The following is a 13,714-nucleotide window of genomic DNA, read 5'->3' on the forward strand; positions in this document are numbered from 1 at the left end:
GCATTGCGAAACGGCATTAGCTTTTTTTTTTTGATTGAATGAACATTTAAAATCAGTTTATCTTTTGGACTTAAGCGTAAAATTTGAAAAATTCGGTAAGTTTAGAATTTCTCTTTCAATTTATGTTTCTGATAAAGAAAAGCATTTTATAATGAACAGTTGACTGCAATCAAAAAGGCAAACATAAAGATGAGATGATGCATAAATGTGACTTGTAATTCTGTAGAATTTAATTTTTACTTGAAACAATTTTTCATTGAGCTTGATATATGTTTTACACCTACCTTATGAAATCGACTGAAATTTACAGGATCCTGTTATGAAACCTCAAGAACCTTATAGGAATCTTCAGGTTCTCATAAGAAATATACAGAAAAATGCTTGAGCTCTGAAGCATCTTGCCAAGCATCCGCAGGATCTTGCATAGAGTTCTCAGGATCTTGCTAAGGATTTTGCTAGGAGTTAATATCTTGGAATTCCGCTGCGATGTTGCTGAAAATTCTCAAGTCTCCGATGAAAAAACATTTTTAGTTTATTATTATTAGGCTACCACTAGCACACTTCAAATTCCTCTGGGAACCTTTTCAAAACCCCCAAGCTTTCGCTGGAAATATTAATGATACCACTAGAAATTCACATTATCCCGCTTAAAATTTACAGGACGCCCTAGTGTTTATTAGGAATTACCAGATTTTGAACATAATTCTCCATAACCATTTATACACTCTAAGGATCCCTCAAGAAGCCTTCAGTGTCCACTTGGAATCTGCAGATATCCTTATGAATTCGTCAAAATTTCTGGAAAGTCCCACAAGAACCAAGAATCCCTTAAGGATTCTCCAGGGTACAGTTAGGAATCTCATAGACTCAGCTCGTAAGGAACATTTTGATGATGTTAAGACACGTATGCTTGATTACAAAATTCTGGATCGTCTCTTAACAAATCTAACGCCTTACAGAGTCTATAGAAAAAAGGAAACGTAGCTTTAAATAGTTGACGCAGAGAGATCAATATACAGACCAATACCACAGACAAATAGTTAAAACACCCTCAGTCGTATTTATCGCACGCTTCAATGATATTATTGAGACTAAATTGTAGTTTGGACTATATTCGCATTTGTCATGTTATTTAATGAAATTTATTGAAAGTTATGATGCACGACATTTTGCTGTACATATTTGTATATATTATTGCGGTGTGTTTTTACATGTGCTATGTTTTTAAATCCATAATTATAAAAACAGTGAGTCAAAGAGATGGGACAAGGTTTATGATTGTAACTCTGTGTGAGTCATAGATTATGCTCTTATGTCGGTGCTGGTGCTTTGTTCAAACAAGCTGTTCCAAATCTGAAGAAAAGTGTTTTTATTGTATCACCTACTGGCAGACTCAAGTGGGCTGGACACTCAATATGAATGCCTAAGAAAATAGTCTTTAGTTGAGATACTGGCGGAGATTATTGGCCTCATGAAACGTTGTCAATGTATGACCAATGACCATTCTGAAGTAAATAAGCGCGTACGCGAGTCCTAGTAGTTGGTGAGATTTGGGGAAATATCGACGAAAATGGAGCTCTGGAATGTAATCGATGTGGAAGTGACATGCTGTTCAAATGACTAAAGCAACAGACACGATCATATTTACAAAAAAATACAAATTTTAATGGTATTGAAAAATGTTGCCAAAAACGGGGGGTGCCAAAATCGGAGCATGCCAAAAACGGAGCATGCCAAAAACGGAATCCCACTGTAATTTATTTTTCAAAGAATTGGAACGATAGCCGCAGGCATGTCCAGGCTTGAGAACTGTGATCACAATTTGCCACAGTTCATCGATTCTGCCAGTCAACCACTACACAAAGCAGCAGCAGCATCAATACCATCAGGCGTTGCGCTGCCAACGGTTCACACTCTGCTTGACTGTTTTTGTCTCACCAGTATGACCGTTTTCGGACAGCCATCTCGAGGTGAATGATTGAAAAAAATGTTAAATCATTCAATCGCTAATATTTCAAGTAGATGAAAAAACCGAATTTAGTACTATACCATTTAATTCCACTAGAGTTTGTATCCTTTGACAGATACGCGTATTTCGACCTCAACTGTAAGGCCATCTTCAGTGTCGTGTACTAGACTCGACTCGTACACGACACTGAAGACGGCCTTACAGTTGAGGTCGAAATACGCGTATCTGTCAAAGGATACAAACTCTAGTGGAATTAAATGGTATAGTACTAAATTCGGTTTTTTCATCTACTTATAGGTATTCTACTAAACAACTCGAAGATTTATTATCGCTAATATTTCGCTTGTGTTTTCAACTAATTGAAATCCATTAGCGCTAATAGCAAGAGCACAATCATTCCGTTGCGATACATATAAACAAGTTTAATTTCATGCTGCCTTTATCGAGCAAAAATGCAAAACCTCGAAAACCGGAAAAATCGTGTCACCACTGCGCTCGAGTCATTTCGCATTCGGGTTTGAAAAAACGTTGCGAAGAAGAAGATTACAGTTTTGAAGAGGCGTGACATTTTTTTGTTTTGAACGGTCATGGTTTGCTTTGGATTTTGATGGTCGTGTAGAAAAATGTGAATGTCGAGGTGGTAAATGTTTGCTACAGTACATTTCACATCCCTGGGCATGACAGACCAGGAACATATTCTTTTTCTTCTAGGCATTACGTCCTCACTAGGACAAAGCCTGCTTCTAAGCTTAGTGTTCTTATGACCACTTCCACACTTATTAACTGAGGCCTTTTGTCGCCAAAGTTGCCATTTTCGCATTCGTATATCGTGTGGCAGGTACGATGATACTTTATGCCCTGGGAAGTCAAGGAAATTTCCATTACGAAAAGATCCTGGACCGACCAGGAATCGAAGCTAGACATCTTCAGCAAGGATTTGCTTTGTAGCCGTGAACTCTACCTACTCGGCTAAGGACTACCAGGAACATATGATTTGAAAATTAACTAGCAAAACATTAGGTTGACAATTGAGACACACTTTGTATGTAAATAAACCTGCTGAAATTTATTGATATTTTATTCAAAAGTTAAATTCTACTCTTGCCCCACCATTTCAACTCGCGATTTGTATTGAATTACTCAAAAATTACCCCTAATGCTAATCGAGACCATGTTAAGCAGACAAATTTAAAACTTCACTATGGAAACCTTTGTGTCTATTTGAAATTGATTTGCCGCTTTTACCTTTGGTCTTCAAATTGACATTGAAAAAAACAATAAAAAAAACAAAAACAAAAATGTTTCTAAAATGTTATTTTAAGTTATCAAGTTTTATTTTTCCAGTTTGCAAAATTGAATTGGAAATCAAGTTTGTAATGTACCAGAAAAATAATACAAGTTCAAGCACAAAAGCTCTTATAATTTTAATAAACCCTTACATGGCGAACTGAAACAAACAAAGCAAAACAAAAGACGTGTTGTTCTGAACTAAAATACAATAACAGTCATCAGAACAACATGTCGTTTGTTTTGTGCTATAATTTGATAATTGCACAGCAGTATTTCCTAATTCAATATACAATATCGGGAAATCCCGAGATCTTCAAAAATATCCCGGGATTCGGGATTTTTCAGATCCCGGGATTTCCCGGGATTTTCGTCCCGGGATTCCCGGGACAAGACCCTCTACTGCAGACCACTATTAGTAAATCATAAACACCTGCACACGCTATGTCCGAACCAGAAGATTATAAAAATAGAATGTACAACGGATATGTTCATCAACTTCAAAAAAAATACCTCAAAAAAAGTGTTATTATATCACTGTATAGCAGCTCTACATATTTTTCGTCCCATCATTAGGAAGCTTTTATGGTCTTCTACAAATTTCTAAAACAATATTCTTAAAATAATTTATTGAATCTTTTTAATAATTTTACCCATTTATCAGATCCATTAACTCCACTATGTTATTTAATTTCGGCTAGTTCCGATAACCATAAACGTCTGCTTGTCGACTTTGCCGAAAGCATACTTTTGAAAGTACATCGTTGAAAGGTTAACATGATTTTATTTTACAATCAAATTCAATCATTCTAACATGTGTCAAAACTCAAGATTATTCGCGCCGCCATCCGAAAGCACTGTACCGGAAACATTCTTAAGAAATCACAGAAACACCTAAATAGTATTGCAAAGAATCAAGTCAAACTTGTATGGTGACCACAAGTGCCATCTACGCTTTTACAAAGCACGACATTCTCAAAAAGTTTCACAGAAACTTTAAATTAATTTTAACCAGTGTTGGATCAAATTACTCCACTGTGAAGCAGAATGTCGAATGTATTAAACAAATAACAATACTAAATATACATTTTTTTCAAAACCTGAAAGTAACATTACCGATTTTATCAATAAAAATAAAAAATGCTTTTTGCGTAACGCGACACCATTTGCAGAACCCTGTTGAAAGATAAACGTAACGCGGCGCTCATAAAATGAAATCAATGATTTCTGCAATTATTCAATATTTCCTTCTAGTTTGAAGTCACACTCTGATTCTTATCAATACATAGAAGGATTGCCTAGAACAAACCCGGATTGTAAAAATTATAGCAGAGCAGATATAGGCGATTATGGAGTGATGTTTAAAAAAGTGCATTTCAGCGATGGTGTCGCGTTACGAAATGCAACTGCTGTTATTTACCAAATATGCAGAGTAAAGTTTCAAAATGAATATCACAACATGAAGTACATTTAATATGCAAGATATAAACCTGTTTAATCACATGGTCACAAGGCATATTTCCGAGAACAGGCCTAATTTGATAATGAACGTCGGTTCCTCGTGGTGTCGCGTTACGCTGGAATGTGTCAATTACTAAGGAGAGCTAAGGAGTATTGTAATCTATCAAAATTAAAAATTGGAAAGTTTTATTTTTTTTTATTTTATTACAAATTTAGTTGACCAAAGATTTTTCTTACATTGATTGTTGTATAGATTTTTCATTATAATTTAACTGTCGAATTTCGATTTGCGAGTTTTCGATCGTCTTTCAGAACCAGTTTTGCTCTTAATCCATTGTTTTTTTTTCAAATTATGGCAGTTTTTCAAATTTAATGGCATTGAAATATTATGCAATTGGCTACAATTCTTCCTGGTCGCCAAAACAATCTTCTGGATTGAGATCTTCTTCTATCAAATCCACGTACCTAGGTGTGGTCAAACAGAGCGGGCGACAAGTACAGTGGAAGTGCTCGAGAAGCTGAAATCATCGGTAGTTCCGAATCTAATTCATCAGATTCGTTTGTGCCGATATCATGCGGTTTGATGGCAGGAATTGAATTTTTGCATCTCATTAGCTTACCAGCATGATTACCCGATAAGCTACGGTAAAAGTGATCCTAGAACATAATGGTAATATGATATGTGAATAGATAATAATTGATGTTTTATTGAAATACTTACCCAAAAGATCCGTGAGTTTACCGTCAAGTGCAAGTCATCATTAGCACAATATTTGAGCCACTATGAGCGGAGAACAAAGGCATTCGGGAACCGGTATAAACTTACACGATCCTTCTTGCTTTTCCTCCGGCAACCTTAAACCGAGCACCGCATCGTAATCCACAAGTTATGGGAGGGACAGATAGCTAGACAAGTAGAATGAACTTTCCGAACTTTCACACGAACTAGGAGCTGATCGAGTCGAAATAAGCATAAGCATAAGCATAGATGACCGTACAATTCGTAGTTGCTACTCCGTGATTGACCAGAACAATCGAAGTTGCACAGGGAATTAATGAATGGGGCTTGGGATTAGCTTACCATTCTTCAATGTGCACAAATCGAGAGCTCAAATTTAAAAGTCAATAACGGCGCCGGCCACGTCCTTACGGTCATCGGGGAAGGGAAGGAATGTTAGTGTGACTACCGTTGTTACTAGAGACCGAGATCACCTCTGCATCTCCACGGTTGTCATGGAGAGGATATTGGGTTAGTGGGATAAGGTAAAGATCTGGGAGTCACCAATGTTTGGTGATGCGAGCCATGATATAATCACGCCTAACCGGATTCGCGAAATAATTCGATAATCGCATTAAACGCCGAACAAGTGTTCGTCACTCGCCCACGCAAGAGCAAGCGACGCGATCAATAGATCAAACACTACTAGCGATCCGCGGCGCTTTTTCATTTCTCTGAGCGAACGACGCGCGACAAGTTTGATCCTGCCCCCATCGCCCGCCCCCGCAGGAGCAAGCGTCAAGGTCGAAGGATCAAACACTACTTACGAACCGATCACTTTTTCACCGCTTCACTACCGACGCGCGACATGTTTGATCCTGCCCTCATCACCCGCCCCAGCAGGAGCAAGTGTCAAGGTCGAAGGATCAAACACTACTCTATTCAAAAGATGTTTTTATTAATGACGAAAACTGAAAATTACATGTATATATTTTAAATTATATGAAACAGGAATAATGCCGACACTTGTAGTGACGAACTATACATAGTTTGTTTGAAAATTACATATGAGTATTACTGTGCATTTTGTCTCGATATGGTACAAGTTTTAAAAAATACGTCAACATTCACAATGTCGAACAATTCAAAAGATAATTTTTAATAACGTATAAAAGAGACAAATATATGTATATTGAAATTGTATAAGAAAAAAACATAATGCCGACACTTATAGTGACGAACCATACAAAGTTTGTTTTAAAATTACTTAAAAGTTACGCTTTCAAGAAAATATGTGTTATCACAAGAATGAAACGAACTCACCAGTTGGTAATCCATCCTCGACTGAACACAAAACTGATACTGACAGCAAAACTTCTTGGCGTCCCGAAAACAAACCGTCTTGCTTGTGCCTTCCAAATATCTACCCAGCAAGACGCTCCAAAACAGAAAAAAAAATCTAAGGAGCCGAAAACACGCGCGAAACCGTGAGCCAAATCTATCGGACGACGCAAAACCGAACTGTCCTGCTTGGGCTTCACGAAGCACTACCCAGCAAGACGCTTGAAAACAGGAAAAAAAAAATCTCCGGCGACGAAAACATGCGCGAAACCGTGAGCCAAATTTATCGGACGACGCAAAAATGAACTGTCCTGCTTGGGCTTCACGAAGCACTACCCAGCAAGACGCTTGAAAACAGGAAAAAAAAAATCTCCGGCGACGAAAACATGCGCGAAACCGTGAGTCAAATCTATCGGACGACGCAAAACCGAACTGTCCTGCTTGGGCTTCACGAAGCACTACCCAGCAAGACGCTTGAAAACAGGAAAAAAAAAATCTCCGGCGACGAAAACATGCGCGAAACCGTGAGCCAAATCTATCGGACGACGCAAAACCGAACTGTCCTGCTTGGGCTTCACGAAGCACTACCCAGCAAGACGCTTGAAAACAGGAAAAAAAAATCTCCGGCGACGAAAACATGCGCGAAACCGTGAGCCAAATTTATCGGACGACGCAAAAATGAACTGTCCTGCTTGGGCTTCACGAAGCACTACCCAGCAAGACGCTTGAAAACAGGAAAAAAAAAAAATCTCCGGCGACGAAAACATGCGCGAAACCGTGAGCCAAATCTATCGGACGACGCAAAACCGAACTGTCCTGCTTGGGCTTCACGAAGCACTACCCAGCAAGACGCTTGAAAACAGGAAAAAAAAAAATCTCCGGCGACGAAAACATGCGCGAAACCGTGAGCCAAATCTATCGGACGACGCAAAACCGAACTGTCCTGCTTGGGCTTCACGAAGCACTACCCAGCAAGACGCTTGAAAACAGGAAAAAAAAAATCTCCGGCGACGAAAACATGCGCGAAACCGTGAGCCAAATTTATCGGACGACGCAAAAATGAACTGTCCTGCTTGGGCTTCACGAAGCACTACCCAGCAAGACGCTTGAAAACAGGAAAAAAAAAATCTCCGGCGACGAAAACATGCGCGAAACCGTGAGCCAAATCTATCGGACGACGCAAAACCGAACTGTCCTGCTTGGGCTTCACGAAGCACTACCCAGCAAGACGCTTGAAAACAGGAAAAAAAAATCTCCGGCGACGAAAACATGCGCGAAACCGTGAGCCAAATCTATCGGACGACGCAAAACCGAACTGTCCTGCTTGGGCTTCACGAAGCACTACCCAGCAAGACGCTTGAAAACAGGAAAAAAAAAATCTCCGGCGACGAAAACATGCGCGAAACCGTGAGCCAAATTTATCGGACGACGCAAAAATGAACTGTCCTGCTTGGGCTTCACGAAGCACTACCCAGCAAGACGCTTGAAAACAGGAAAAAAAAAATCTCCGGCGACGAAAACATGCGCGAAACCGTGAGCCAAATCTATCGGACGACGCAAAACCGAACTGTCCTGCTTGGGCTTCACGAAGCACTACCCAGCAAGACGCTTGAAAACAGGAAAAAAAAAATCTCCGGCGACGAAAACATGCGCGAAACCGTGAGCCAAATTTATCGGACGACGCAAAAATGAACTGTCCTGCTTGGGCTTCACGAAGCACTACCCAGCAAGACGCTTGAAAACAGGAAAAAAAAATCTCCGGCGACGAAAACATGCGCGAAACCGTGAGCCAAATCTATCGGACGACGCAAAACCGAACTGTCCTGCTTGGGCTTCACGAAGCACTACCCAGCAAGACGCTTGAAAACAGGAAAAAAAAATCTCCGGCGACGAAAACATGCGCGAAACCGTGAGCCAAATCTATCGGACGACGCAAAACCGAACTGTCCTGCTTGGGCTTCACGAAGCACTACCCAGCAAGACGCTTGAAAACAGGAAAAAAAAAATCTCCGGCGACGAAAACATGCGCGAAACCGTGAGCCAAATCTATCGGACGACGCAAAACCGAACTGTCCTGCTTGGGCTTCACGAAGCACCTAGGAGCTGATCGAGTCGAAATGTAAACAAACTTTGAGAAAGTCATGGGTTGTTGAACATATTCAAGCTCTCTAGAGAGAGATCGGAGAGCAAAACTTTGAGAGCGGAGAACTTGGAATGACGTTTGAGGACCTGATACGACAAACACCATTCGCCACAAGAAGCATATTTCAAGATTTCCTTAAAAATAAAAGAGGGTCCAGTTCGCAACACCCAGTTGTAGCCAATAAGGCTATCCATGAGGACTTTCCGCGATAGGACTGACAGCTAAAAGTGTAAATGCAACCGAATCGGAAGGTTAAACAAAACATGCAAGTGTTATCAGAGCTTAACATTTCCCTTTGTAATCGAACGGTCACTCCGAACGCGAAACGTCAAAATCTCATGATAAACAAAAAACCAGCTGATCGCAGCTGTCTCATGGATTGCCTTATTGCATAATATTGCAATGCCATTAAATTTGAAAAACTGCCATAATTTGAAAAAAACAATGGAGTAAGAGCAAAACTGGTTCTGAAAGACGATCGAAAACTCGCAAATCAAAATTCGACAGTTAAATTATAATGAGAACTCTATACAACGATCAATGTAAGAACAATCTTTTGGTCAACTATATTGTAATAAAATAAAAAAAAATAAAACTTTCCAATTTTTAATTTTGATAGATTACAATACTCCTTAGCTCTCCTTAGTAATTCATCAGAAAGCAACATAACCACAATTTCCAATGTTTGGCTCCGGCAATCAGGCTCCCGTTTGACAAGCATATTGAGTCTGTCCGCAGCACCCAGGTAAAGCTGTAAAGTATCTTAGTTTCACATAGTCTTCACACTCAGAATGTTTCATTGAATTCTGAAGGGGTGCTGCCAATCCCTTTGTCGAGTTGGGGTGAAATCCGTCCACAAAAGATTGGCGTTTTCCATAGTAATCTCTATATAAACTTCAAATGGCGTGTGCACAGTCAAATTTCTTCCGAATCACTTCAAACTTTGGGAGGAAGCTATTCACCATAATTCAAATCGTTTAAGCATAGGGGTGCAAACATTCCATCACTCTAATGTTGTGTTTTGTGTACGTGTTTCAATACCTGCAGTAATTGTGAAAATTCGGTTATTGTTGTTATGCTTGTCAGAAAACCACTTTCATGGTGGAATTATTTCTTCTTCCACTATATTCTTGTTTAATTTTGAAAAACTATGTTGAAAACATCCAAATAATTTCAATACTATTAAAAAAGTCTTTAAAGGGGGGTCTGTAGCCTTGAGGTTACGCTTTCGCTTCATAAGCGGAAGGTCATGGGTTCGATTCCCAGCCCCTCCACAAAAAAACCCGTCCAGCCACCAGAAGACGCCTCACGGAGGACCGTGCTTTGGGGAGCTTATCCATCCTCCGTCAGTATCAGATGGTGACTGAGACAAACTGACCCCCTTCGCAGGCAGCTAGCCTCACTAACAACAGAGCTCTCTCCTACCTGCTCGGTGTGAGAGTAAAAGAGTAGGATAGAGTGAAAATAAGATGTAAATATAGATTCGTGATCAAACGTCAACATCCCACCGCAAAATCGCTAGTATTTGGAGGTGATTTTAACCTCCAAATTGCCAAATAACCACCAAATCATCACCTCCAAGTTAGTTCTAATAACCTCCGTTACATGAAATATGGTGGCGCGTCGATCGTCGCAAGTTTATCGTTAAACAGTCAATAACTTAAAAATACATCTGTATCGGTTAAGAAGAAGCTACAGATCAGCTGATTCCGGCACAGTAGTGGCCACGAGCACGGAGTGCCTTAAAAAAAAGTCTTTGGAATGTCATTTACTCCGGGGTGCCTCAATAATATGTTAAATGATAATTTTTAAACTTTTTGCTAAGGCTTGGGGTATAGGGCGTTTGAGCATATTCCGTTTCCTTTCGCAGGCTGTTGTAATGTTGACCGATTCTACTTTTTATGAAACCAATATGGGAAGTAATTTATGGAATTACGATTGATTGGCAATCAACAACTAAGAACTTAACGAATTCTAAGCTGGGAAGTAGGCTATGTCCCAGCAGAGGTGTAATTCCAGACAGAAGAAGAAGAAGAAATTTAATGTATTCTAACCATGAAAGGAAACAGTGCTCGGTTCAATATACTTCCCAGTACGAATAAGTGAACAGTCGAACTTGCAACATATCCAATCAAATAAGTGTCTATAGCTCATTAAATCCTTAAAATCACATAGGACAGTTTTGTTTTTTACAAAATGAAACCTTATATATGTATGTATATTTAATTTATGAACTTCTATATGGAATTGAAACTTTCATCGAGTTTAAGACCAATGAAACTGTCTTTCACAATGATTACATTTAAAAATAATGTACTTTGAAGTACAAAAATGTAAAATAAAAAAAAATTGGGATCCCTCGGTGAATTTTATTTTTTTTTTTGGGAACACGTCAAATGGAAGCTAAAAACCTATATTTTCGAATGGTGAAAGATTTAGAGATGCCAATTTTGTTGTGACAAACCTTTCCCACATACACGCCTTTTGGCCAAACTTTATTTTTTCCGACCATTGTAACCTGGTTATGATCCTTTGATTTATGTAGAGTCTACATTGTAGACATAAAATACCATTCAGCATTCAGAGAAAAACCTGTGTCCTATCCCAAGAAAGGATTACAAACAACAATGGAGTGCGCATCAACTTTCCTAGCAACGCCACTCCCACCGGTTTTGCCTGTCTCCCTAAATGGAACGGTTGGTACGGTTGTCCCCGTTTCTTCGTTTAAAATATTTCAAAAGTATCCGTCTATCATGTTATTCATTCGTGAATAATCCGATCGCCGTTTATTTTTGAAATACCTTCCCAAGTCTGCACAGTGGGCCTGGCCGTTTTAATATTTGTATCATATCATTGATATGCTGCAAATATTAATGCTGACAAAAGAATACCGAAAGAAATTTTGGTATTTCCAGGATGCTTTTCAATATTGGCTGTGCAAGCACTTAGAATTGAATAGAATAGACTAGAATAGAATAAAATACCATTCAGCATTCCCAACACCAACACTCTAATGCGAAACTAATTACACAAGCAAATGCGTATTTTCACTCAATCCTACTCTAAACATTAACATAACCCAGGAGCAGTAACGCAATCGACCACTACAAACTACAACACGCTTGTTCTAAGGGTCTACAAACCTGCTTCTCCAACGGAGCGTGTCAGGACAGCATATCTCTCAGTCAAAACTTTTGATTGTCATACTCACAACGTCACCCGTCATCCAATAAAATATGTATAATTAATCAGAATAATTCGTTTGGGTAACGTCTATTTCGGTGCCTAATCTAGGTGGTGGAATTTGGTCTCAAGATTTCTACTCACACCTAACAGACTAGATTTGATAAACTAATTTATACGCAAAAATAACCCAAAATGAAAACACCCACTCAACCCTCACCAAAATCAACTGATCTCTATCTCATACATATTTTCCCCTCACCCCTACCGTTCCACAGACTGTCCGGTCTGTCGCCGTTCGTTGGGGACAACGACATGGCCACCATGAACAACGTCGTCACCGGAAGCTACTCGTTCAAGTACAGTTCCTTCGATGCCGTGTCGGAGGACGCGATGGACTTTGTGCGCCAGCTGCTGGTCCGGGACGGGTCCAAGCGGCTCACGGCCAAGCAGGCCCTCTGCCACAAGTGGCTCGCCGAAACGGCGCCCCAGAACACGACCGAGTTATCTATAACAAAAACAAAATTGAAACGTTATGTTATTAAGAAACGGTGGATCAAGGCGGTCAATACGATCATCGCGCTGCGGCGGATGGGCGCCCGGATCGACTTCGATCTGATCTGACCGTGAATGGGATGGTTGAGGAGGAAGTCGCCGTCCAACGATTCGTTGGGCGACGGCGGGTGAAAGACCAGAACGGGTTAATTCAATAGGAATGATATGATAATTTTTATGTTTCTTTGTGTTTAGGAAGATGTGAGCAAATTCTTACCAATTGTTTTAAGTGTTAGTAAGTATATAGGTAGTTCTAATCGATTTCGTAAATTGAGCAATATAACGACTCATGTTTTAAATGTTCATGGAACCGTATCAAACTCCGTCGTGAAGATAATTTTGAGTTTCAAAATTCAAAATGCAAATATTGGTGTGATTTCATTAGATTAACGCTCAACTCTCCGTCATCGTAATCATCGTCATCATCAAAACTTCAAAAGCAGTTTTTCTGTCCAAATCTAAAAATTATTCGTTGAAAATGTGTTCACTGTACTTCGGTTGGAGAATAGATTACAGGGAACACATTTTCATGTAAATTTTCTTGATTTTGAATGAAAAAACTGCTTTCAAAAATTCCGAAATCAATGACGGATCCTGCTCCCTTAAATTGAGTAATATCAGCAAAAATTTCGGAACAATAAGTATCTAATGCGGCGTGTCAAAAGGGCTCAATACTCATCCCATGCGAATCCTAAGTAGCACTAAGACGTATTTAAAAAAATCTCTCAGAATCCTCCTAAAATTCCTTCTAATTTCTTTCCAGGATTCCAAAATCTAAACAATGTTTAGACAATTCACTCGGTTCAAGGCCGCGTCTCTTCATCCTCGACTGCGTCACACGCTCTCCAGGTCCTGGTGCACCTGGTCAATTCCCCTAGCTCGCTGCGCCCCACGCCTTCTGGTTTCGATCGGATTCGTAGCGAACACCATCTTTACAGGGCTGTTGTCCGGCATTCTTGCAACCCGCCCTGCCCATCGTATACAGGGTTCGCCGTAGAGCTGGGCGAGCTCGTGGTTCATCCTTCGCCGCCACCAGGGCTTAAAAGCGTCAATGTAA

At 39.8% G+C, this 13,714-nt stretch overlaps 1 protein-coding gene across 6 annotated transcripts in view; it reads left to right on the forward strand.

Annotated features, from left to right (window-relative positions):
• Positions 1-13,022, forward strand: part of LOC5569428 (myosin light chain kinase 2, skeletal/cardiac muscle) — a 132,024-nt gene extending 119,002 nt beyond the window's left edge. For all 6 annotated transcript variants that reach the window (XM_021841870.1, XM_021841869.1, XM_021841871.1 and 3 more), the window contains exon 7: positions 12,381-13,022. In XM_021841870.1, coding sequence (XP_021697562.1) covers positions 12,381-12,726 — 346 coding nt within the window. In that variant the 3' untranslated portion in view covers positions 12,727-13,022. The remainder of the gene's footprint in view (positions 1-12,380) is intronic.
• The last annotated feature ends 692 nt before the right edge of the window (positions 13,023-13,714 follow it).

The sequence above is a fragment of the Aedes aegypti genome, chromosome 2, assembly GCF_002204515.2.
Source record: "Aedes aegypti strain LVP_AGWG chromosome 2, AaegL5.0 Primary Assembly, whole genome shotgun sequence".
In the NCBI taxonomy this organism is placed as follows: Eukaryota; Metazoa; Arthropoda; class Insecta; order Diptera; family Culicidae; genus Aedes; species Aedes aegypti.